The 27,285-nt window shown below is 47.9% G+C and overlaps 1 protein-coding gene across 1 annotated transcript; it reads left to right on the top strand.

The window, feature by feature from the left end:
- Positions 1-3,717: 3,717 nt before the first annotated feature.
- Positions 3,718-12,298, top strand: LOC115094326 (protein Wnt-11b-2-like). Its single transcript, XM_029607273.1, has 5 exons — positions 3,718-3,914; positions 4,875-5,107; positions 5,933-6,210; positions 8,583-8,875; positions 10,446-12,298. The coding sequence occupies exons 1-5, from the start codon at positions 3,829-3,831 to the stop codon at positions 10,618-10,620; spliced, it is 1,065 nt and encodes a 354-aa protein (XP_029463133.1). The 5' UTR covers positions 3,718-3,828; the 3' UTR covers positions 10,621-12,298.
- Positions 12,299-27,285: the final 14,987 nt, after the last annotated feature.

Raw genomic sequence — 27,285 nt, 5'->3', positions numbered from 1 at the left:
GGAGGTGATGGAAGCAAGGAAAGTGATACACATTTTTCCCTATTTCCCCCCACCCCATCAGCAGCAATCTACGGGTGAGCACACCTCAAACGTTCCCAGGTATAGCCCATTGCTGCCTTACACACTTCAAGGGCCTGATTTAAATACTGGGCACCTTTAGGCAATAGGGGTAGGAGTGGAGGTGGGAAATATTCAGATGGTATGGGATGAGGGGGGAGGGGCTAACCTCCATCCCACCCTCTGAAAGTCATTGGAAGTACAGGGTGAGTGAAGGAGGGTGAGGGACCCCAGATTGCCCCCTGCCCAGATCCTCGTCTCTCTGGTCTTCACCTCTGAGCCACTTGTTATGTTAAGTGGAAGGTTGATCCATGCGAAGGGTGGGGCAGCTGCAAACATGACGGGTAAGTGTGCAAGGGGTGACTCAGGGCCATGCACTGAATTTCCCTTTTGAAGTTGTTGCTTCTGCAGGGTCAGGACAATGTCACTCTATATTAGAAGCGGCACATTGGAGGCAGGCCCAAACAGAGTGATAGCCGAAGCAGCAGCAGCAATGCCTCAGTACCTATGTTGCCTACACCAAAATCTGGGCCTGATAGACTCACCCTCACTCCTCCCATCACTGACCTCACACATTGTGACAGAGTCTCCTCTCACTCCACCTATCTGTAACATCAATCACTGTGATGGAGTCTCAATCATTCCTCCTATCGCTGACCTCAGCAACTGTCAGAGTTTCAGTTCCTCCCATTGCTGACCTCACACATTGTGAGAGTCTCTCTCATTCCTCCCATCACTGACCTCACACATTGTGCCAGAGTCTCCCTCACTCCTCCCATCTCTGACCTCATCCACTGTGATGGAATCTCCCTCACTCCTCCCATCTCTAACCTTATATTCTGTGAAGGTGTCTCTCATTCCCATCTCTGACCTCATCCACTGTGACAGAGTCTCTCTCATTCCTCCCATCACTGACCTCACACACTGTGATGGAATCTCCCTCACTCCTCCCATCTCTAACCTTATATTCTGTGAAGGTGTGTCTCATTTCTTTCATTGCTGACCTCACCCACTGTGATGGAGACTCCCTCACTTCTCCCATTTCTAACCTCATCCACTGTGACGGAGTCTCACTCATTCCTCCTATCGCTTACCACAGAAACTGCCAGAGTTTGTTACTCCTCCCATCCCTGACCTCACACATTGTGAGAGCCTCTCTCATTCCTCCCAACACTAATTTCACCCATTGTGCTGGAGTCTCCCTCACTTCTCCTATCTCAAACCTCATACACTGTGACGGTGTCTCTCATTCCTTTCATCACTAACCTCACACATTGTGCCAGAGTCTCCCTCACTCCTCCCATCTCTAACCTCATACACTGTGACGGAGTCCCACTCATTCCTCACTTGCCTTCACATACCAGGATGGAGTTTCAGTTGGCCTAGGACGCCGACCGTTAGGAGGCAGCAAAGAGCAGCTGTGTGGGGTTGCGAACAGAGCCCATCTTCTTTTATTTATTTATTTATAGGTTTTTCTATACCGAAGTATTGGTGAAGGCCTTCACTCCGGTTTACATTTTAAACAACGAGATACAGAGAACAATCAAATGATAACTAACATGTAGCTTAACAAAAGACAATCAAGTGATACCCCTCGTTTAACATTATATGTTAAAGTTATTTACATGTAGTATATTCGAGAGGGGTTAGACGAGAAAGACATTTTAATATGAAGAGGGTGTGTTGGAAAATACAGTTCGCAAATCTTGTTCGCAACTGAGAGGATCAGAGACTCGGCAGGCCACGAGCAGAGTCTATTTTATCCTGCTTCTTCTGGCCAATTTTGTTGAGGTTGTTGATGCTATCGGCATCTAAATTGTGCATCCAGAAGCTTTTTTTTTTTTTTTTTTTAAATCAAGCCCATCTACATTTATTTTTCAACACCACAAGCAGTACATGTAAGTGTCTTAATGATACTAAAACGAAGGAGCTACAGAGAACTGTATTTTTAAAATATTTTCATGCGCTCATGGCTCACGGTATAACTTAATGCCAGCTCCAGGGCTGGAGTTAAATGTGCCGTGTTAAAAACTGTGTGTTGGGTGCCCAGTGATTTCTGAATGGGGTGGAGTGGGGGGGGGGGGGGGGGGGGGGATAATAGCTAACAGCCTCATTTACATGGAATTTATATGAAATGAAGTGCTATCGCCTATGCTTTTGCTTGGGTGCATTTTATGGACATGATAATCTCCTTATTGCATCGGGTGCTAGTCCAGTGTGTCCAAAATGCACATCCAAACGCATGCCAACCCGTGCGCACTTTATTCCATCGGCCATGGGATTTGCGTGTGAGGGGTGCTAAACAGGACACACAGTTTTACATGCATGTTTTTTGTGTGCAAAACTCCTTGCTACAGCGGGAGTAACACTTGCACACAACTGAGGGTATTACCCGTGGTCGGAGCAGGGTAAAATGAAATATGTGTAATTGCTTTGGCTCCTTATTAGAATTAGCCCAGAGGAGAAGGAACCAACCAGTCAGTAATGATACTGACTGTTCAGTACAGACGCAGGTTCACGGTTCTTGGTTTTACCTTAGACCCAGAATAGAGAATATCTGTAAATCAGGCCCTCCATGTGTATTTGCAATTTTTTTTGGGTCCTGCAGATCACAGCAGGGCAAGCAAGGGCAGATCTGGCTTTTTAGCTTTTTAAAGGGACGGCATCTCAACTGTTTGTCTTAATCACTAATAATTCACATGCAAATACGTTCCCCTGCAGCCGGGATCTAATTTCAAAGAGATGTGGAAAGCTGGGGTCCCGCTCAGCCCTGTGCAGGGGGAAGTGGATTGGGGCAGCTCCTTCCAGACAGGAAAGAGCAGTACATGCTAATGGCTGGAAAGCAGGCAGCAGGCCCCTTGCTGTTTAGTGAGGGGGGGGGGATCAGAGTCGGGCCTTGGCTCCTGCTTAGGAGGTTCTGGTCTGTGACTGTTATGGGCCTCCAGATCAGGGCAGGACCCGGCGACCCTGGTGCTGTCAGTCCTACAGAGGCGAGCGTGGGAGATCCGGATTCAGCCCAGTCTGCCTGAGTTGCACTGACATTACAGGGGCACCCGTGCGGCAGCCACACATACAAACAAGCTGCTGTGGTTTAACTTTTAAAAACTTCCTTTACTCTGTTCCCTGCCACCCCCGCGTTCACCTTCAGTGGCCCCTCCGTCCCAGCCCTTGCCATAGTTTGCTGTGATCCCTGGTGAAAGAAGGGGCACATTTTAGGGGGGGGGGGGGGGGTTGAAAAGTTGCTCTGATTGCTGTATGTTTGGGGAAAATGGAGGTGCATGTGTTGGGGGGTAGGCTGGTTGTTTTGAGGGGTGGTGTATGTATGGGTGGGGTGTTAGTAGCCGGTGGGTGTGTTTCTGTGGGGGAGGACTGGATGATGGGGCGGGGGCTCTATGTTAAGGAAGGGTTGGAAGGTAGTTTGGAAGAGGGGAGCAGAGTCAACCAGTCCTGGTTTTCCCCACCTCCCCCTGCATTTCCTTTTCTTATGGAAATAAAATCGGAGGCACAGGTCCCCCGCATGGGCTGGGGGTAAATCCAGGACAGTGCAGTCTGACCTGGGTGAGCTGCCCCCTGACCCCCAGGTGCTGAGGTCCACCTGAGGCCGAGGGCGGGGTGGTGCGCTGACGTCACCGGGGGCTTTAAATGGGGGGACGCCCGGGCCTGAGCAGAGAGTCCGGCGCGGCTATACCCAGAGATCAGAGCCTGGCCTGCCTGGGACCGGAGCGGCGGTCGCAGTGGGGGCGGCTCCTCCTTTCCCTTTGCTACTCGGGGATGGCTCGGGGTGGTGCAGCCGCCTTCAGCTCCGCCGCCGCCGCCTTCCTCTGCCTCTGGCGGCTCTCAGCAGGGATTCAGTGGTTGTAAGTGACCGGGAGCGCCCCCTTCCCCCCCCCCCCCGATTGCTACTTTCGACGCCTATTCCCCCCCCCCCCCATATCTTCAAAGCATCTGTATTCCCTATCCCTAATCTATCCCCACCCCCACCATTAATAACCACCCCCCATCTCCTGGATCTATGCGTCCTTCCTCTAACTCGCCCCCATGTTTACTGTCTACCCCATCCTCCCTAAAGGGTCTGTATTCCCACTCCCTAACCCCTACAAAGCCTTCTCCATCTACTGGATCTGTGCTTCCTTCCCCTACTAACTCCCCCAGCCTCTGCTCTCTACTCCTACCCTGCTCCCAAGGGTCTGTACTCTCTTACCCCCCCCCCCCCCCCCCAACGTGTCCTGGATTTGGGCTTCCTACCCCTACTGCCCAGTGGTCTGTACTTCACAGCCATATTCCCTCCTCCTGGATCTGTGCTTCCCAGCCCCTTCCCCTCCGGGGAGCACAAACGTTTAGGTGTTACCTGCAGCTTTCTACAGGACTAACATGATGGATGGGGGGGGGCCTTCCAGCTCTGAGGTGATATTTGAGCTTTGAAGACCTCATGGGTCTGTCTGTCCCTTGTGTGGATGAGAAGGGTTTTATCCCAACATCTCTGGATAAATCTTATGTTAGTCCAGCCAAAGGCTTTGTAGCCTGCAGAGTCCGTTTCACCAGGACCCATCCTGTGCTTTTTAACCAGCATCTGAACTAATCACAATTAGGGGAATTGAGAAACAAACAAAAAAAGCATAGTGGTGTGATGCTGGGAGCTGGCCCTGGGCTCAGAATGTCCGGGGGGGGGCATGTGACCTTTGTTCCCTGGGCTATTTGCTGTGGTGCTCTCTTGAGTTTATGACTTGACTATTTTTTTCTACTTTGCTCAGACGTTTTTCAGTTGTCTGGCCCTGAAGCTGCCTGACAGCTCTGCTCCGTCTCTCTCTCTGCTCCAGGGGTCTGCCGGTGGGCCAGGCAGTGGCCTGGAATGAGAGCCAGCACTGCCGGCTCCTGCTTGGGCTGGTGCCTGAGCAGGTCCAGCTCTGCAGGAGGAACTTGGAGCTGATGAGCAGCATTGTCCGAGCGGCCCTAGAAACCAAAGCCAGCTGCCAGAAGAGCTTCGCAGACATGCGCTGGAACTGCTCCTCCATCCAGCAGGCTCCTGACTTCACCCCTGATATCCTGAAAGGTAGGACCTGTCATCTGAGACCTTCCTTTAATATTTTTTTTTACTGGGGAGAGCTGTGTAGCCCAGGGCTTGTGGTGTTGGTGCGTGCCTATGAGCCATGCTGCAGTAACTTATTGCAAACAGAAGGATCCAGCATGGGAATCTCCCTAGAGGGCACCAGAACCTCTTAACAAGTCTTTTTAACCCACCCTTTTTTTTTTTTTTTTCCTGGCCATTCCCTCCTGTTCCACAGTGCTTCCCGTTCAGACAGAAGCAGGTGGGTCTGGCAGGAGGAGAATTCATTTTGCAATCACTGGGAGGATTCCATCCTCTGAACTCACTTAGCCCAGTCACTGCAGGAGCAGCACACCAGGCCTCCCTCTGGATCCTGGCTAATCCTGGCTGTAAGTCTGCCCCCCCCTTAGATGTCACGAGATCCCCCTCTGTCAGGGGGCCTGCAGCAGGAATTTCATTACTGGGTAACGTAAAAAGACAGGTTCCTCTTATGGTATTTAAGATAATCCATATGAAACATCTCTGTATACATTAAACAAACCTTGTTTCACACTCACTGTACTCATCACACGAGGCAGTGAGGCTGTAATCTATTTGTCCTGGAAGAGATGAAGCTGATTTTTTTTTTTTATAAGCTAATAACAATTGAGGCTTGACATGAAGGCTGTACAGAGCAGCAATCTGAATTATAATCACTGTGAGTGTTTTGGCAAGGTGGCTAAAAATCCAGACATGAATGAGTGAGGGGGGACAAGCAACTGTGGGAGGTGTGATGTTGGAGGCCATGTCCTATTCTCACCACCAGTCTGGCCTTTCTCTGCTCTTGTCCAGGAACACGGGAATCTGCCTTTGTTCATGCCCTCTCTGCGGCAGCGGTCGGTCACTCCATCGCCAGGGCTTGCGCTTCAGCAGAGCTCCCCACGTGTTCCTGCGGGGGCGTCCCAGACGATGCCTCTGATGCCAGCTTCAGGTGGGGTGGGTGCGGTGACAACCTGCCCTATGGCCTGCAGATGGGCTCTGCCTTCACAGATGCTCCCATGAAGTCCAGGAAGGCAGGGATGCAGGCCAGCAAGCTGATGAATCTACACAACAACGCGGTGGGCAGACAGGTGCGTGGGCAGGGGTCTTCATCAGTTCACTGGGGTTTGGCATGTTACTGACTAAAAAAAAAAAAATCCATGGGGGAACCTAGGAGGCTGGATGTAAGATAGTAAAGCCCATCCAGTCCACCTGCACTGATAAGGATATATCCCAGCTGCCAGCCAGCAGAAGTCTGCAAGATTTCTCCTTATCCAGGATGCTCTTTGTCTTCCTATGCGCTTCTGTCTTGGATAGAAGTGCGTACGCATTGCCCTCATAATATCCTCCAGCACCCATCTTTTCTTCTGCCTAACCCCCACAGCTGTGTCATCTCAATAGCCACCGATACTGGTGTGATCACTGCCCAAATGGCCAGCCTCTAGAGATTCATCTATGTAAGAACTTTGTGCTCTCTAGGAATTCTGGTTAATTGTAGATCTGTTGTTGTAATCCCGATAGGTGCCATTGCAGCCTGTCAGATAATGCAGCCATGTGGAAGCCTTACTGCTAGGGCTTCTAGCGTCTCATGTTAACTATTTTGGCATATGTTCTGGCATTGATTCAGGAGAGCGATGCTATGAACATGTAAATACGTGCTGTTCATCTCTCCACATCTAGCAACTAAGGGCCCTCTTCAGCTTTGCCACCCGCTCCAGGAAGTCACTGCATGCTCCCATCACTCTTTCCATGAAGATGTGTTACGTCTCCTCCCTCTGTCACCTCCAGAGCCTCTTAGCTGACCCCTTGCTCTAGAACCTCCTTCCCCTTGAAACCAGTTTGCTGCTTGTGCATGGAGGCTGATGTATTGAAATCTGCCCTGTCTCATCCTGCCTCTCCTCATAGGGCAGCAGCCAAGCTCCTATTGAAGCTGATTGCAAGGGTCTGTTATCCCAGTAAATGTGATTATGTTCATAAATGGGACACACCCCCCCCCCCCCAACAACATGCGTGTTGTGAAAGAATGCATGCCCTCTAGCCACATGTAGGGAAGGACGTCCCCAAGGGCGTGGTTTGGCCATGATTGGAAAGTGTGTGGAGATTACAACTACAAATCTCTGCAGAAAGAAAATCCTATCCTGCCAAAATTTGTCTGCTCTCTGCAGCGAATGTCATGCGTGTTCTGCATGTACCCAGGGGCCTTGTCCCAGAGCAGGCATTCTGAAAACGCCTGGGCAGAGTGGCAGGACTGCTTAGTCTTTTTTTTTTTTTTTTTTCTCCTTCATTGGGGTGGGGGGAGTACATTTCTGGCCTCCTCCATTCCTGACCAGGTGCATGAAGCTTCTGGTCACTGACTGAGGTAGAAACTCCTCAGTACCTGTGACCCTATGTACAGAGTCAGCTATAGCTGTGTGTGTCTGGCTTGACTGAGATTTTCAAAGTCACAGATGGGGGGGGGGGGGGGGGGGGGGAGGGAGAGCAGGTTAATGGGGAGTGTCAGGTATGGGGAGGGTGTAGAACATGTAGAGGGGAGAACATGGTGAAGGGGACATCTGTATAGGAATAAATGAGGGAGACCTGGATGGGGGAGGGGGTTGTAGTGGAACATAGCAGGTATGGAAGGAGGGTAGGGGGAAGGACAGCTATGTGGGGGCATAATGAGGGTGGGAGAAGCTGGGGGGGGGAGGGAGAGCAGGTTAATGGGGAGTGTCAGGTATGGGGAGGGTGTAGAACATGTAGAGGGGAGAACATCTGTATAGGAATAAATGAGGGAGACCTGGATGGGGGAGGGGGTTGTAGTGGAACATAGCAGGTATGGAAGGAGGGTAGGGGGAAGGACAGCTATGTGGGGGCATAATGAGGGTGGGAGAAGCTGGGGCAGGGAGGGGAGAGAAAGTTTGATATAACAAGTATGGGGTGGGGGAGGGGCGGGAGAGCAGAGATGCTCTTCCAGTATAATCTGTCACGGCACTGGAAGAGGCTGGAATGATTCTGGTTCAGCCTTTGGCCTCCCCTTGTGGTTTCTGCGTTAGAACTACACAAGCAGGGATCACTGGCTGGATATTGTGGTGCTGCTCCTGGCCTTCTCATCTGTGGTCTGAGCCACAACATTTTTGTCTTGACTACTAGAATTAGAGCCAGGCAGTAAAATGCAGGTTTACGTGTTATGAATTTTGCTTGGGGTATTTCATGTTAGCCTGGGGTCCTGGATGTGACCTTTTTTTTTTATATTATAACCGGGAAGAAAAGCATCTGAAGTATTTTGTCACATCAATGTGTGCTGCTGTCTTTGGAACAGATTGAAAGCCTGGGGTGCAGGGAAACTCTGCTTCCTGCTCCCTTTGCATTTCTCTTATTCTCATAACTTTCCTTGCATGGCTTTGTTTAATGACTTGTGGTATATTCTGTATGTGCTCTTGCTGTGGGTGTTAACCTTCCCCTTTTGTCTCTGGCTTGTACGCAGGCACTTGCCGACTCTCTGGAGACAAAGTGTAAGTGTCATGGCATTTCCGGCTCCTGCTCGGTGAAAACCTGCTGGAAGGGCCTGCAGGATTTGGGCAGCATTGCCCGGGAGTTGAAGGCCAGGTACCTGGGAGCTACCAAAGTGATCCTCCGCCACGTGGGTCTGAGGAAGCAGCTGGTACCCAAGGAGCTGGACATGCGTCCCGTGCGAGATACTGAGCTCGTGTACCTGGCCAGCTCGCCGGATTACTGCAGCAAGAACCCAAAACTGGGCTCTCAAGGGACCCAAGACAGGTAAGAACCGCACCAGTGGCATGCAGCGGGTGGGCGCTGTGTTCATGTCTCCGAACTCAGATTTGGGGGGGGGGGGGGAAGCTGGCCTGTGCGCTCACTGCACAGACCTGCACCCAGGATCTCTCACATCTGCTCAGGGCAAATAGCTACTGAGATGTTCTGAACTTGTGTGGCTTGTCCTATAAACTCCTGGTCTGGAAAACGTCCTTAAATGTTACCCTTCCGAAGAGGTGGGAATGGGACAGCAGTGTGCACACTAACGGGAGGGTGGAAAACCAGTCATCACATCGGTGAGGGAGCAGAGCTGCAGGGGTGGATAGAAACCATCACCCACAGAGCGAGATTGGAGAACTGCTCTGTCCTAATCTTGTCTTTTTTTAGTTAAATTTTGCCCCTTCCCTGCTCTGTGCAATAGAAAAGTTCAATGCCTCCTCTGTGGCCCGTGAGCTTTCCTGGACTCTCCAAAGATGCAGTTTGTCTACAAGCCTTGCAATATACGGAGGAACCTGCATGAGCTTCAAAGCCTCATGTCTTAGAATAGAGCAGGGATACTTCTTGTGTTGGTCCAGTAGATGACATTGCAGCCTGCAAAGGCTCCTGTTTTAGGCAGGGCTCTATCAATTTCTATACTACGGCTGCCTGCATAAAGCAGGCAGTGACACAGATTGACATTGCTGTGGCACTGGCTTAATGTCCAGCCTCTTATGTGCTTCTTGGTCTGTCGTCTTACAGATGGGCAATCTTCAGATTGTAGGCAGTTTTTTATATAAATCTCTGCCCATTTTATATCTGATGTAGAAGAGCACCTCTCGTTAGAGGAAGCAAACAGGAGCAGCCAAAGTTTACAGCCAGTTATTGCCAGACCTCCTTTCTATGGGCTTGGAACATCAGCACCACAGAATGGAGCTGAGCAGGAGCTGTGGCTAAGGCCCTTTAGTCATTATCTGCTGTCATGTTCCAGGAGACCCCTATTCCAGCTAAGGTTAGCACCCAGTCTTAACCACTCCTGACATAGCCAGCCAAACTTATTAGCCAGTTATGTGTGCCAAGGCCATGCTGGGAGTATAATTAACCCAGATTTTCAGCATTAGCCAGATATCTGGCTAAAATATTCAGATAACTTTAGGGGAGCCGAAGAACAACCCTGAAGTTAAGCAGATAAACTTCTACGGCTAACTTTAAGATAGCTGGGTGTGTTCAGCATGCCCCCACCCCTAAGTTTTATCTGAATCTGGAGCTACTCCTGTGAGGTCTGCACAGGCTGGCTGGCACAGAGTTTTAACATCCCATCAATCTCTGCCCTCTTGCAGTCTTGAGCCTCACACAGTGCAGCCTGTCCGGGCCCTGCTGATAAACTCTGTAGTGGGGTGATCTGGCGGCAGCTCCGCTATGTTCTGCCTTCAGCTGGCTCGCTATAAACATGGAATTGCCCATATGTGGAGAGGCTTTGAGACTGTTGCTGTGTGCAGAATTGGTTTGGATGGTAGTCTTGACTTTTTTTTTTTTCTTTACCAGAAGGTTTCATCTGTTGTAGGGTGTGTGTTTTTTTTTTTTCTTCCTCTCTCCCCAGGCAGTGCCAGAAGAGCTCCATGGGCAGTGAAAGCTGTAGCCTCATGTGCTGTGGGCGTGGCTACAACGCCTACACTCAGACCCTGCTTGAACGCTGTCATTGTAAATACCACTGGTGCTGTTATGTGACCTGCAAGAAGTGTGAGAGGACTGTGGAGCAATACGTCTGCAAATGAACATAACTCGCCTGTCCATGGACCCTGGCTCTGTGCAAAATCCATGATGCTGATGTCTCCAGCCCTAAGACAGGGCCCTTGGCTGTCTTCCATCGATGCCCACACGGGTGCCTCCAGTTAGGTGGGGGGGGAGCTGGACCCTCCAGCGCATGGCACTAGACTGCATCATTTGAACATCCAGAAATGGCCGACCTTCTACCCATTGTAAAAGCCATGGGACCACTACAGCAGTGTGGAGTGGGTTACTACACGTGTGGTCAGCCTCAGGCAGAGGCCACCTTTCCACCCAGTTCCTCCTGTGGTATGAAGCTAGCACTGCAGAAGGCAGCTTGGGGACTTGAGAGCGCGCGTCTGCTCTTGCTTTGCTGCCTTTTGGTGTAGATGGCTCCTGCAGGTAAAGTGGGTGCTGGGTTTGTGTGGGGAGCATCATTGCCCTGCTGGGGGTGTGGGGTGCATGTGCGCGCTCTGGATTTGTCCAGTGTTTTTGAATGAGGACGGGCCTGCTGGGTACTAGAAGTTCTATATTATCCTAATGCATCTGTATTCACTCCCAGCCCCTGCCTGCTGCTCCTCTGCATGGACCGAGGGTTTTCCTTTTTTTTTTTTTTTTATCCCTTTGGTCAGAGGAACAGCTGCCTGCCCTTTTTTTAAGAAGTAGTAGCAGTTAGTAAAGGAAGATGTCGGAGTGAGTGGTGAACACCTCCTTCCACTGTTCCTACAGGAGAAAAGGAAAGAGAGGGTCCAGCTTGGGGAGGGGGGGCGGGCAGCCTTCAGTGTGGGACACCCTGGGGCCTGGTCCCTTCCCCCTCAGGGGGCGAGCCGGCTGCTGCTGTCCCTGGAAGCTGGCTGAAGGCTGCAGAGGCGCGGTGGGGTAGAAGCAGGTCCTATCCTTCAGCTGAACCACCCAACCTCTTCCTCTGGCCAGGAATGAGTTTTTTTTTTTTTTCCCTGTACCTCACGGCTGGTGGAGGTGGGGCTTCTGCCTCTGATGCTACAGGGGCAGGAGCTCCTTCCTGTTTCTACGGAGGGTGACATAGGACATGAATCAGCCTGTCCTCATGCTGCACGGGGCGAGGACTTGGCTGCTCTTCATGCTACGCCTCTGCCATGCTGGGTGCAAGAAGAATTGATTAGAGCTTCCCAATCACAACTGAGACAGGACATGCAACGATCTTTAAACTTTTTTTTCAACGAATCGGTTGTAGCAGCCTGGGGGGTTTTGGCTGTAAAGTGAGAGCTGTAGTACGAATGGGTTCGATGCGAGGACCCTTTCTGCCTCTTCCTTACAAGCCACTGCCCAGGCTCCTTTTGTAGGCCTAAAACTAGCGCACCTGCTATGTCCTGTGTGCTGAAACGGGGGATGCCATTGTACCCACAGGCACCACAGCAGCCAGGAGGGGTGGTTTAAGGTGCAGCGCTGCGTTTATTGTAAAGTGCATGGAGAGCTTTTGGTAAAAGGGTGACCTGAGGGCAGTGGGGGTTCCTTCCCCCCCCTACGACTGAGGTGGTGATCAGTTTCCTGTAAATATAAGCAGCATCTACTCCTTTTTGGTTTATGAAATGCTTCATTTATTCAATCTTGTTTTAATAAAGGGGGTTTCTTTGGTGGTTGCTGCTCTCTTTAATTCTTCAACAATAACATTAGCTGCTCAGGCAGTGATTTCTAGCTGCTGCAGCATTCTTGATCTCCGTGCCAGTGCCTCTTGGGGTTTGCATTGACTGTCATCAGTTGTTTTAATTTTAAACTTCATAACTGTCCTAGCACTCCTCCCCGCCCTTTGAAGGTGATTCTCGTGTGCCAAGACCCTGCTTTGGGCTGCCTGCCTATGTCATGAATCTTGCCTGCTTCTGTTCCAGCCCCAGTGGGGGGGGGGGCACCCAAGCCTGGATTAGGAGCAGGCTGTGGCCAGCGTTCTTGAGAGGCAGTAGGAAGGGGACAGAGGTGTCGTACTGTAGCCCTGAGGCCAACCATTTCCTCTTCGGGGGGGGCAGTAGCTGTTGGGGGGGGGGGGGGGGGGGTTTGAGTGTGTGCACTCCTGCTGTGGGGAGCGGCAGAAGGTGCGGTAGTACACTTTCCACCCTCTGCCAGGGCAAAAGGACAGAGGCCGTGAGAGAAAAGGAGATTGAAAAAAATGTAAGGGCTGACTAGAGGAGGATTTGTGTGGCTGCAGTCTGTTCTGACCCTCCACCCTCACCTCGACTTTAGTTCATAGCTGTGGAAGCAATCAGATGGGAGAAACTGTCTAAACCTTTCAATTTTTGTTTCTTTTGTGAACGGGAAAAAAAATCTACTACAAGGATTAAGGTCATGGAGGGGTTGAGCCTTTCTAGCCAAAAAAAAACCTGCCCCGGTCCTCCCCTTCTGTAAAGCTGCCAGGGCCCTCCACTTTCTGCATCCTGCCTCTAAAAGGGTAGGAGCAAGGCCTAGTCCTTCCTACCTGGTTCCAGTGTTTTAAAAGTGGTGCCAGGGCGATGGCACTGAAGGGATGTCATTTCAGTACCTTCCAGGGGGTGGGGGCTGGCAGATTTTACATAGGAGAGGGGCCCTGACCTCTGAACTGGGCCCAGGCAGTTTTTTGGCTTGGGGAAGGCCCAGCCAGAGCTGCTGGAGCAGTGCTTATCTCTGTGTGTGTGTGTGTGCGCGCGTCTCTTAAATTGATTTTTTTTGTCTTGGGGCTTTTTTTCCCTTGTTCAATATTTTTTTCTTCACTTTGGCAAACACAGCCAAGCAAAGAAAAACAAAACAAAAAAAAAAAATCCTCCCTGAAATGAAAAAAACAAAACCCCAAAGCAAACTGACAATGGTGGGGGCTGTGGTTCCCTAAACAAAACAGAAGAGCGGCTGCCGGGGAGTAAGAATGGGTGCGGATGTGGCGTTTTCAGCCATGGGTGCTGTTCTACGCCCCCTCTTCACAGGGCCGTTCTCTGCTCGTGGATTTTCAGTGTAACTGCCTCCGGCTTTTTTAGGCTGCTTGCTGAAAGGGGATCGGTGTAGGGGAAAAAATGGATCTCCCCTTCTATCACGCGGGAGGGTAGGATGCAGGTTCTTTTGAGGTTGGGAGAAATGAACAGTTTCAAGGCCGGCTGCTTCAGTCCTATGAGAGTTTCTTACAATGAATTAAGAGCACCTCTAATATATCCCCGTGAAGTGAATGCCCATAGCAAATAGAATTAACCACAACTTTACTAACTGGAAGTGGTAAACATTATAGCAGTAGCGGTGTGCTTTACATTACAGGATATACACACTGATTTAACATAAATGGATTCTAGCAGTTTACAGGATTAAAGACTTAAAAGTTCTCTGTGTGCTCAAGAAAAAGGGAAGTGTTGCAATAAAAATAAAACATGCCAAAAGAGAATTAGAGATCCCGAGGTGGAGCATGTTGGCTTTCTTTTCTTCTCCCCGTCGCTCAGAGTGCTAGCTTTTACTTTATCTTGCCACTTCTGTTGATACCTTTACTCGCTTTAACTTTGCATGGGAAGCCCACAACTCGCGGTTCTCCAGTTGGATTTTTGTACTCTGGAAACTTGCTCAACACTGCTTTTTCCCTCAGGGAACCTACCTTCCACTCCATCGCTGCTGCACGCCGGCTCAGTCTCTTGGACACTGGACACCCTCACGTGTTGGGATTGTAGTAACTCAGTGCCATCTTAGCCTTCTCTCTCTCTCTCTCCTAACTGCTTGGGCAGCAGCTGCCTCCAGGCCAGTCCTCGCTGTAGCTCTGGTCGATGCGCTCTCTGTCCCCTATCTCTGGGCCTAGAACACAAGCATCCTCCTCCCCATGAAACTTGCTCTTGATGGACTGAGAATCCTTGCAGAGCTGTGTTACTCGCTATGAAAATTGTTTAAAAATCCTCACCCATTGCAATATGCAAGATTGATCCTACCAAGTATCAGTCCAAACTTAGGATCGCTTTGGGTGCTGGATGCCATTATTGTCCAGCCCATTTAGCCTTATAGCTCAAAGCTTTAACAGGGCAAAGGCACATGAGGTGGGGGGCCTACATCAATGGGAAGGTATCCAGGTAGTTTATTGTGGAACATGAGCTTAAAAGTATCCACATATATTTTAGGAGGGATCGTCTTAGTCCCCTACTAAAACTTGGACAGGAATATACTGTTTAGTATGTGGCCAGAGACAAGTAAATAATAAACTATTAATCTAACAATTTCCACCCTGCCTATCTGCAATGCTAGGTGGGTTACACAATAACACATAATAATTACATTAAAACATAAAACTATGAATATGCTAAAACAGACAGGGCCAGATTTTAAGATGCAGGCGCAACCCGGTGTGCACAAATGTACACCCGATTCTAACATGTGCGCGCATGTTATAAAATGCGGGGTCAGCACACACAAGGGGGTGCACACGCCGAGCCCTAGGGGAGCCCCAATGGCTTTCCCCGTTCCCTCCGAGGCCGCTCCAAAATCGGAGCGGCCTCGGAGGGAGCTTTCCTTTCGCGCCTGTTTTAGAGGTTGCACCTGCCTCTCTGCAAGCATAGGTTGCACGTGCCAGCCAAGTGCCGGCGCGCAGTCCCCCGGCGTAGCGGCCCTACGGAGGTCTCTGGCTGTGCCCCGCCCCTTTTTTCAAGCCCCCGGGACGTACGCGCGTCGCTGAGACTATGCAAAATAGGCGCGGTGCGTGTAACCCCAGCTGGATTTACGCGCGTAGGGCTTTTAAAATCTGCCACGCGGCATAAAAACAAATAGATTAAAACCAATATAAAACATTTTGGGCCGGATTTTCCAAAAGGTTATGCAGGCCGTGCCCATTTTAAAAAGGCTGGGGGGTGCGCGTAAAGCCCCGGGATGCATGTAAGACCCGGGGCTTTACAAAAGGGGCGGGGTGTGGGTGGGGCCAGAGGCCTGCAACACAGCGGCCATTGCCGCTGTGTCGAGGGATCGGAGGCGGCGCAAAAGGTAGGATAAAACTTTTGGGGGGGGGTTTAGAGTAGGGCTAAGGGGGAAAAGGTTAGGGGAAGGGGTGGGAAGGTCAGGCTCAGGGAGAGGGAACGGAGGAAAGCAGCGTGGCTCAGCACGTGCAAGGTGCACACTCGTGCATCGCCTTGCGCGCGCCGACCCTGGAATTTATAACATGCGCGCCCATGTTATAAAATCGGGCATACATGTGCGCATGCCGGGTAGCGTGCGCACACGTAGACCACGTGTGCATGTTATAAAATCTACCCCATTGTGTGCTCAAGTTCAGTCCCCTGCCTACTAAATGGACAATTTCAAACGCTAAAGCTCTTCATCACTCATGTGCTCCCTCTAAAGCGAGCACTCTGCATTTGGATCTTAGTTGTAATAAACCTATCTGTTGCCATCGGATTCCCTCTTGAACTCAGCATCTGCTGTTGCAGCTCTTCCCTGTGGCAGCTGGCAAGGGTAGTGTTCTCTGTCTTTTTCTAGAGAGATCACCAATGTTGCTCTCCTGGATCCTTCTTTGCTTTCAAGGAGGTGTGTTCTTCTCATTTTTCTATGTTCCATTTTAACCCCCTCCCCCATCCAGGTCTCCCTCATTTATTCCTATACAGATGTCCCCTTCACCATGTTCTCCCCTCTACATGTTCTGCACCCTCCCCATACCTGCTGACACTCCCCATTAACCTGCTCTCCCTCCCCCCCCCCCCCCCCCATCTGTGACTTTGAAAAGTCTCAGTCAAGCCAGACACACACAGCTATAGCTGACTCTGTACATAGGGTCACAGGTACTGAGGAGTTTCTACCTCAGTCAGTGACCAGAAGCTTCATGCACCTGGTCAGGAATGGAGGAGGCCAGAAATGTACTCCCCCCACCCCAATGAAGGAGAAAAAAAAAAAAAGACTAAGCAGTCCTGCCACTCTGCCCAGGCGTTTTCAGAATGCCTGCGCTGGGACAAGGCCCCTGGGTACATGCAGAACACGCATGACATTCGCGGCAGAGAGAACAGACAAATTTTGGCAGGATAGGATTTTCTTTCTGCAGAGATTTGTAGTTGTAATCTCCACACACTTTCCAATCATGGCCAAACCACGCCCTTGGGGACGTCCTTCCCTACACGTGGCTAGAGGGCAATCATTCTTTCACAACACGCGTGTTATTGTGGGGGGGGGGTCCCATTTATGAACATAATCACATTTACTGGGGTAACAGACCCTTGCATTCAGCTTTAATAGGAGCTTGGCTGCTGCCCTATGAGGAGAGGCAGGATGAGACAGGGCAGATTTCAATACATCAGCCTCCATGCACAAGCAGCAAACTGGTTTCAAGGGGAAGGAGGTTCTAGAGCAAGGGGTCAGCTAAGAAGCTCTGGAGGTGACAGAGGGAGGAGACGTAACACATCTTCATGGAAAGAGCGATGGGAGCATGCAGTGACTTCCTGGAGCGGGTGGCAGAGCTGAAGAGGGCCCTTAGTTGCTAGATGTGGAGAGATGAACAGCATGTATTTACATGTTCATAGCATCGCTCTCCTGAATCAATGCCAGAACATATGCCAAAATAGTTAACATGAGACGCTAGAAGCCCTAGCAGTAAGGTTTCCACATGGCTGCATTATCTGACAGGCTGCAATGGCACCTATCGGGATTACAACAACAGATCTACAATTAACCAGAATTCCTAGAGAGCACAAAGTTCTTACATAGATGAATCTCTAGTCTAGAGGCTGGCCATTTGGGCAGTGATCACACCAGTATCGGTGGCTATTGAGATGACACAGCTGTGGGGGTTAGGCAGAAGAAAAGATGGGTGCTGGAGGATGACTTTAAGATGGGTGGGAGACTTGTTTTGAATGAGAGTTTCTTTCCTCACTCTCATTCCACATTTTACATATTTGAGTGTTGGGTTCCTTCCAAGTCCTCTTTGGGACTCGCTTTTAAGCTGTTTTTGACTTTTTTTTTTTTTTTTTTTTTTTTATTTATTGAATTTTTTCAAATATTTCAAAACATTGAAACTTTAACAAGTAAATAGGGAAAAAACAAATACAACTTTCTCAAGTAATATATTTCCAAAAAAGCAAAAAGTTCCCATATTTTAAGTAAATGGGAGACCCAGGAAAATATAGCGAATAATAGAGGCAATTTCCAAATAATATTAACGCACGGTTATTTGCTGAATATACTACTTCAAGCTAACACTTCAGGATATTAATCAGAGTGAGAGTCTAGATATACACGCAATTGTTCCAATTCAGTAAATACATATCTGTTATTGTTGTGTACCAAAATACACCGACAGGGGTATTTTAAGAAAAATTTTGCACCCCTAGCTACTATTTCATTCCTCAAGGAAAGAAAGGCTTTTCTTTTTTCTTGAATTTTTCTTGTAACATCCGGGAATACTCTAACTTGGTATCCATAAAACAATTCAGACTGTTTCTTAAAGGATCTCCTCAGCACTTCATCTCTATCTGACATTTGTAGAAAGGTTAAAGAAACAGTTGCTCGTTCTGTAATTCTTGCTTCATAAGATTTTTCAATAAAGTCTGTTAAATTATCAGGGGAGATAATTTCTTCCGACAAGGCTTCTTGATGTTCTCTCTCTTTCACTTTCCCTCCAAAAGTGTAATACATTCTTGTCACGGTTGGTATTTCTTCCGTAAAAAGTAAAACATTTTTAAAGTAACTTTTAATTAAGTCCCTTAATGGTAGCCATTTTGTTTTTGGAAAGTTTAGTATTCTTAAGTTATTTCTTCTTAGTTGGTTCTCCAAAAAATCTATCTTTCCATTAACATATGAATCTGATTTTATTAGGTTGGTATTCACTTCCTTGATGTTACTGATATCTTGCTCCAGCAATACAATATGTGAGTCATGTTTCTGCACTTCTTTCTCCAAGCACTTAGATGTTTCTATATTCTGTTTCACAACGTTAGTTAAATCTACTATAGCTTTGTTCATTTGCATCAACGCCTTCCAAATTTCTTCAGATGTAATCTTTTTTGGGGTTATTAAAGAATGTTGTAATAATACGTGTAATGTCTTTTCCTCACCTCCTGTATCCTGAAGGTTCCCCTCATCTCTCTCCTCTCGTTCTGAACCAGGCGTTCCTCCCCTGGAGCCTGCACTTTCTAGGCTCTCCGAAGCCGGTAGAGTGTTCAAACCGCTTCTCCGGGGATCCTCCGATGTTCCTGGAGGTTGGTTCAGTGAGGTTTCTCGCAGCTGTTGTTCTCCCCCTTCGCAATCCGGGGGCTTGCATGATAGAGAGGGGATAGTCGGCTCGCCGGGACTTAGTGAGATCTCGTCGGCCTGGGCGTATGGCGTTCGCTCACCGCCATTATCGCCAGCGGCCCCCCTCACCGGCTCAATCAGCAAACCTGGCAGCACATCCTCGATTCTCGTCTGTCTAGTGGAAATAACAGGAGTAGAGGCCATCGCCTCTCTAATTCTGGCCTTACGCTTTGTGTGTGGCATAAAGGCGACTAAAGTCCAAAAAGAAGCACTTCAGGTTTAGCCAGCAGGAAAAAGACGCGGAGCTCGAGAGACTGCTTGTTCACCGTGCGGCGGCCATCTTAGGTCTCCCGACTTTTCAATCTAACAACTGGAAAAGGTTCTCGTCATGCAAGTGGCACCTCGCGCACTGGAATCCAAGGAGAGGATGACTTCCAGAAATGAAGAGGAAGGCGAGGAGATGGACCGCTTCACTGGAGGGTGAGGAGAAACGAGACAAGAGGAGAGAGACTAAACACTTTAAAAATATATTTTAATACTTCAGCTACCCTGGGAGCCAAGCGTCCTAACTTGCCTTCTCTTTCAATGCGAGGGAAGATATCCTGTATCTGAAGGAACTAAGTAATGTTGGAGAAACATCTGAACTTAAGACGTTACAAACTTTAATAAAAGCATTTTGTAAAAAAACATGGAATGACAAGATGCTTAAAGGCGCCCTCTCGTGCTGGACTTTCTTTTTCCTTTCCTCCTGTAAGTTTTTCGTGAAGATTGTATAAAGATGGAGTGTTATATGAATGTTAACTGATTAAATGTAGCTGTAAATGCTTGTTCATATTATGAAATGATTTTTATTACGAAAAAACATTTTGTATCATCTCAAAGGAGAAGTACCACCGCTGTAAAGACTTAAAACGCGTCAGTGCCTCTTATCAGTAAGAGAAATGTTGGAAACCACCAAACAACTCTCGTGTCTTATTGAGTAGTGACCTAGCTCTCCTCTATGCTGAGATTTTCAGTGCTGTGTGCAAGAGACTTTAACTACAGGAACAGTAAAGAGCAAGGTGCGGGCCTTGAAAGGACGCCCCTCCCTTTGCAGGAATGCCTGGAGTATAAATCTGACATCACTACAGAGCCCTTCTAAATAGAAATATGAGAGATGGCCTCTGGGACTGGTATCTGGGCTCAAACATCACAGGGGTTGTATTTTACAATGGTGCAGGCAGCTTAAATTACCCCCAACAGGTTTAAACGTTAGGAAGGGGAAAGCAGTAGACGGACGTAGAACTAGAACACAGAAGCTGGGATTTGGACACCCTCACTTGTCATGCCGTCAATTCCTGATGGAAGGGCCTTTCGCCACCTCTGGCTCACTTCTTGGTTTTCAGAAAATAATCCCCCCCCCCCCCTTCCTTTTATGAAAACTGAGAGACCCCCCTCCACCCTATGCTCCTGTGAGGTCCGCTCTCCATGCCTGAGGCAGTGACTGGCCAGGTCTGATCTCCATGTCCAAAGCTGAGTAGGAGCAGCAGCAGCAGTGGTGAAGGGGGGAGGTCTGACCTATGCAAGGCAGAGCAGTGGTGACTGTGACCTTTAGCCCATACTTTCAGCAGAGGGTGGCCCGTTTCCCAACCATTGGAAGACCCAGGGGCCTGCGAGTTGGGAATCGGCAGATCTGAAGCGTGTGAGGGTCTTACTGCTTTTAGCCCGGTAGTAATTGGGTCTCCTAAGTCTCTAATCTGTGTATTTATGCTAGGGGGAGGAAGTACCTTTTAAAGGAAGCTGTGGGAGAGGAGATGGATCTGCCCCTGTTTATGCAATGTAATTTGTACGAGAGGAGATGGTCTTACTGCCAGCGGGTGGTGTTGACTGTAAATCTATGGGCTGCTTCTTGTTCTGAGGGATGGATACAATGTTACCAAATGACTTCAGATACTGCAGCGCCGTTAATTTTCAGGTTTAAAAAGTGTGGTCATTTCTTTGTTTTTAAAGAATTGCACGGGCTGAAGATTAAAATTCTGAAGGTGAATTTAAGAACGTTCAAAAGTTGTGCTTGGAAAAGTTACCCCTTATGCGTATAAAAGAACATATCTGTGAGAATATGCTATTTTACAAATCTCAACCTACACCCATAAATCACGGTCTGAGTATATTTGTGTGTAAAAAAATAAATAAAAAGGGTGGGCCAGGATATTCTGGGGAGGGGGCCAATGATTATGCGAGGAAATTGCTATTTACTGCTATTAATTGCATCAGTAGCATGGGATCTTCTTAGTGTTTGGGTAATTGCCAGGTTCTTGTGGCCTGGTTTTGGGCCTCTGTTGAAACAGGATGCTGGGCTTGATGGACCCTTGGTCTGACCCAGCATGGCAATTTCTTATGTTCTTATAGAGGTAGGCGGCAAAATAAATGGCCAGTGGCCCGGCAAAGGTCAGATCCAGAAGTCAGTCCGAGGGGAGATTAGGCAAGCGGAACTGAAGAGACAAGGCAAGGTTGGGCTGGAGAAACGAGGCAAGGACCAGAAACACAAGAACCAAGAACGAAGAAGCAGCAACACACACTATACAGGTCTGTTGCTGACGCAAAGTGGATGCATCAGAGAGGCCCTTATTAAAGGGCTTGAGCTAGTGAAGTCATCAGAGAGCACCGTGGCCTATTCCTGCTGCAGGCCCTTTAAATTTGTTGATGTCGGGCATGCGCCTAAGTGTGAGCACTAGGGGCGGTGGCTGTGGTGGCATCCTGCCACATGGATGGAGGTCGGCGACGCTCACTGCAGGGGAAAGGGCCCATATGGCCGGCAGCATTGTGGTGAGTGCAGTGGATTGCGGGGATGTACTGCAAGCAGCCAAATGTAACAAACTGAAACAAATCTCAGTGAACCTGGAAGATGTACTAGGACTAATTGACAAGCTAAAGAGTAGCAAATTATCTGGACCTTTTGGAATAAGCATTGCAGGTGGTGATGTTAGGTAGCCCAGATTAAAGGAGATGGGGATGACTGTCACCAGTTGAAATGCAGTCGAGGTTAGGAAATGCTAGAAGTAATTAAAAGCCAATTGTCATTTGGTTGCTTCCTCGGCAGGTGTGGGTCAATGTCAGGTCTGTTTCCATTGGACCCTAGAAAAATGGGCTATCCAGAAGTGGCACTAATTAGATTTCATTTGGCCAATGGCTATGGACAATTAATTACCCTCTTTACAGCACCTGCCAAGCAGTTTCTTGCAGAGTAAGAACAGAAGTGCATCGATGGGATGGTACGCAAGAAGTTTGCACTGCTGCTGGGTTTTGCACAGTAAATCCAATCAGGAGTCTTTCACAATCACTTGAAAATGTTTTTACTATTGCCAAAAACAAATAAAAAAAAAATAAGCAGTATATGAATATATGGAATAATGAAATGAAATGTAATAGTTAATGCTTACTCTTGTCTGCTACTGCAGTCTCTCTCTCTCTCTCTCTTACAGTCATTGTTCTTTTTTTGCCCTTTCGAAGTAGTCTTTGTGGGGAACCAAAATGTGACTGCAGTTTCTGTTCTCCTTGCTTTGTCTGTTAGCTTATGTTACAACTGCCAACTTTCTATTGGAATAGTCAAAGGAGAAAAGGGTTTAAGAAATAAAACCGGCAGTCTCTAAGGTTATTATACAGCTAACTAGGAACTCCATGACTCCACAGTCAGGGATTCATAATGGCAGGAAAAGGTAGTTTGAGACTGAGAGCCAGGTGTGTACATGCAGGAGGGCGGAAGGAGGAGGAGGCGTGGGGAACTTAGAAGTCGGTATTCACTCACTGTCCTCATAGCAAAAAGAGCCAGGAAAAACTTATTCGACTAACTTCAAAGGCTATATTCAATTGTGCAGCCGCACTATTGAATATAGCCAGCTAATTTTATCTGGCTAACTTTTGAACAGCTCTTTGGCTCAACCAGACTTAGGCCTGGATTTATCAAAATACACTAAATATTGCATGCGAAAGAAAAAGGGGTGTGGTTTATGGTAACAGGCAGTATATTGCAATTTGTGCTAATACCTATATGAAGCGCTAAGTTACCGCAAATTGCGATACCTTTTTTGCAGTTTGAGATAAGTGCCAGAATTGTGGTATTTCCTACATACAACCACTGGGAGGACCATGTTTACTATCAGGGCCACTGAGGGGGGGGGGGAGGGAGAGAGAGAGAGAGCCTGGCCGTGGTGCCCTCACACTAGATGGGTGTTTGTGTCTCTATGGGGGCCCACCTGGTGGCTCAAAGGTGGGGTTTGGGGGTTGGGGGCCACTTTGACGTTCAGGGTGGGACGTGCGGGCAGGGCAGTGCTCTCTTGTGGGGATTTAGTGACCTTCGGAGTGGGGAGGCTCGCTCAGGGATGGGATTTGTGCAATGTTCTCTCAACCTAGCTTGATGTTACCCAGATAGAGAGTTCATTGGGCTGGGTTGAGAAAGCATTGCACAGGTCTCGTCTTTGGGTGGGTTTCCTCGCTCCGAAGGTCATCGAGTCTTTGCGGGAGGGCACTATTCTGTTCGTGCGTCTCACTTTGGGTGTCGGGGTAGCCTGGGCTACCCCGACAGGTCCAGGCACAAGTGTAGCCCCTACACTTGTGCCTGGACCTCGCCTCGGGTTGCTGGGTGGGCCTCACATGGAGATGTAGGTGCCTGTCTGGTGTGGGGGCATTGTGATTGGGTGCTCTCTCTCTCCCCATTTGAGAAGCCTTAACATTAAAGCCGTGTGAAAGGGCTTCGCAAAACAGTGAACCCAGCCTGCCCCTAACTCCTCCGCATGTGTTGGGGGGGTTTTCCCATGTGTTAAAGGTGCTTAATGCATGCGAAAACACCATAACGCTATTTGATAAATGACAGTTAGCCAGCTAGCAGGGTCATTTGTCAAAATGATTTAGTGCCATAATGTGTTAAATGCAGTCTAATGCACGTTGCAGGAGTGATAAATATTGCAATGCAAATTTTGAGTATGCAAATGGGAGGAGTTAATGCAAATTAGGGTCTCTTACCGCGTTCCGTGCTAGATTAACACACAATAACGCAGGATTTAACATCAGACATAACTACTCTTTTTTTTTTTTTTTTTTGCTGTAGAGGGGAAATGGTCTGCTTTCACAGTGGAAAAAAGTAAACAGTCAAGTGCCTCAGGGATCTGTACTTGGACCGGTGCTTTTTAATATATTTATAAATGATCTGGAATGGGTATGACAAGTGAGTTAATTAAATTTGCAGATGACACAAAATTATGCAGAGTAGTTACATCACAAGCAGATTGTGATAATTTGCAGGAGGACCTTGTGAGACTGGAAGATTGGGCTTCCAAATGGCGGATGAAATATAATCTGAACAAGTGCAATGTGATGCATATAATAGGGAAAAATAATCCTTGGTGTAGTTACACAATCTTAGGTTTTATCTTAGGAGTTACTACCCAAGAAAGAGATCTCGGCATCATAGTGGATAATACATTGAAATCATCAGCTCAGTGTGCTGTGTTGATCAAAAAAGCAAACAGAATGTTAGGAATTATTGGGAAGGGAAGGGCAAATATAACGGTGAATGTCATAATATCTCTGCATTGCTCCACAGTGAGATCGCACCTTGAATACTGTGTGCAATTCTGGTTGCCGCATCACAAAAAAGATATTGTTGCACTGGAGAAAGTATAGAGAAGGGTGACCAAAATGATAAAGGGGATGGAATGGCTCCCCTATAAGGAAATGCTAAAGAGGTTAAGTTGTTCAGCTTGGAGAAGAGACGGCTGAGGGGGTATTTGATAGAGGTCTTCAAAATCATGAAAGGACTTGAACAGGTAAATGTGGAATGGTCATTTACTCTTTTGGATAATACAAGGACTCCATGAAGTTAGCAAGTAGCACATTTAAAGCAAATCGGAGATCATTCTTTTCAGTCAATGCACAATTAAGATCTGGAAATTTATTGCCAGAAGATGTGGTTAAGGCAGTTAGTGTATCTGGGTTTAAAAAAAGGTTTAGATAAGTTCCTGGAGGAGAAGCCCAAAAACTGATATTAATTAAGTTGACTTAGGGAATAGCCACTGCTTTACTGGAATTAGCAGTATGGGATCTGTTTAATGTTTGGGTACTACTACTTACCAGGTACTTGTGACTTGGATTGGCCATTAAGCCCAGTATCCTGGAGACAGGATACTGGGCTTAATGGACCCTTGGTCTAACCCAGTATGGCATATGTTATGTTATGTTCTTCTCCAAAATGTTGCCCAGTTCCTAACAAAACTAAATCCCTCTTTCCTGCACCATCATCTCATCCACCCATTAAGACGCTGGAGCTCTACTTACCTCTAGAGTTCTATGCGTGGAACAGGAAGCATTTTAGAGAATGCTACCCTGGAAGTTCTAGATTTCACCTTTGTACCTAAGAGCCTAAATTTGGCTTTCAGAACTTCCCTCCCACATCTTCTTATATCATTGGTGCCCCATCCCCAATCTTTCCTCCTTCCTTCTCCACCCCCCATCCTGATCTTCCCTCCTACTCTCCATTCCTGATCCCTCTTCTTTCCTCTCCCTCCCTCATTCCTTTTCCCTCCTGCTGGAAATCTTTTCTTCATTTTCCAGTTTTGAGACATTTTTGAGACATTTTTGAGACATTCACAATATCTATTTATTTAAGTCATCCTTTCATATTATATTATTTAACCGATTACTTGCAGACTATTTACGCTACCAAAGTTCCTTGTAAAACGTGAACACGAATAATGTTATAATAATATTATATGTTTGTTAAATACTATTGTTACTTTCACTGTTCCTTGTAATAATGTTCAATAGTTGATTGTTATGTTCTATGTTCTATGTAAAAAAAACCCCAGTCTAATCTACCAGACCAGGGCAACCTTTTCGTTACTTGTAAACCGGACTGATTTGTATTGCATACAGGAATTCCGGTATATAAAAATTAAAAATAAATAAATAAATAAATCCTTTTCTTCTGTAGTTTCTCTCTTTCATTTCTAGATTTCCATACCTGGGAACGCTCCGGATTTAGCCCGGAGACTCCGGAATTCTAAAAGAATTACTGGGTCTCCGGGTCAATACTGGAAATCTCCGGGTGCTGCAGCAAAACCAATCTGCTTGGACCCAGAAAGAAGAAAGGAACGTCATTGGTCTTGCGTAGCTGAAAAAGAAGCGATTTCCTGCCCATGCATCAAATGAGGAGTAAGAAACGGGCAGCGTCCACTTCCACAGCACAGGAGAAGGAAGAGGCTGCTGCTGCTCTAGGAGCACAACTTAGAGTCTGCTGTTGCTAGTGTGTTTTGAAAGGGGGGGGGGGGGGGGGGAGAGAATGAATGAGCAGGTCTGAGAGTGAGTGAGTGTGTATTTGTGTAGGAAGAAGAGATCTGAGACTGGATGTAGGTGAGTAGGAGAGAGCTGAGTTGAAGTGAGCATGGGTGTGAAAGGTGAGTGGGCGTGTGTGTATGGAAGAGGGAGAGACGTGAGTGTTTGTGTGTGTTGAGAGAATGGCAGAAGTAAAGGTGTAAAATGGACATGTGAGAATGTGAGAGAATGAGCAGTGAAAGTAAGTGTGAACATGTAAGAGTTTTTGTGAGAGCAAATTTGTGAGCATCCGATCCCACTGTGCAGTTCCCTCCTCCCTGCCCCCCCCCCCCCCAATCCATGGTAATCTCAGGGTGACTGGAAGTGCAAAGTTCCCAGGTATGTAGATTTCTTCCTTCCTTTCTCCACTGCCCCAATTACTAAGCTCCCTTATCATCTAATAAAGAACCAAATAAATTAACTGGACATAAAGCTATTTTTATAAAGTTTAAAAAAAAATAATTTTTAATATGTAAATATGCCACCTCATTGCTCCAGAATCTTGAAAAATACGCTGCAGGAAACTGGGGGTACTGCATATAGCTCAGCAATGGTAATGCCCAGGGCTTAATTGGTGGGGAACGGCCAAGAACGCTATTTTTGCCACTTCTTTTCAGATTTAAGAGATAGAACAGGGGTGTTCTGCGCCAGCCCTTCTGGATTGAAGAGAAAGCTTGTACTTTAGTGGGAGAAGAGGGGGTTCAAGGATCAGCAGGAATAAGGATTTGTGATCCCCGCTGGGGATGGAGGGCAGAGGGGGTTAGAGAGCAACATTCTATTTTCCTTACCCCAGTCATCCTGCATCCCCAACCCCCCTTCGCCTACGAGTGCTCATCGAGCATGTGAAGAGTGGGTTCAGGTAGGTGTATATGAGAGTTCTCGTCCACCCTTTACGCAGATCACACCTGGCCTTGGCCCTGCCTCCGTCCCCGCCCATCTCACCCCACCTTCTTTTTTTGTCTACAAATTAAGCCCCGCTATAGCATTTACTAGCCAACATGGATCACAGTACGAGACAGGCTGTGGCTATACCTACTAATGACTGAAATGGGAACAATTGCAAACCGTTATAATTTAAGTTCTAATCACATTACATTAATGTGCATACAACAAAGATACTATTACTCCAGAGAGCACAAGCTCAGACATTTCAAAGCTGC

Source organism: Rhinatrema bivittatum, chromosome 6 (assembly GCF_901001135.1).
Source record: "Rhinatrema bivittatum chromosome 6, aRhiBiv1.1, whole genome shotgun sequence".
NCBI lineage: Eukaryota > Metazoa > Chordata > Amphibia > Gymnophiona > Rhinatrematidae > Rhinatrema > Rhinatrema bivittatum.
Note: the sequence above shows the minus strand (reverse complement) of the source record. Positions and strands in the feature narration are given on the sequence as shown.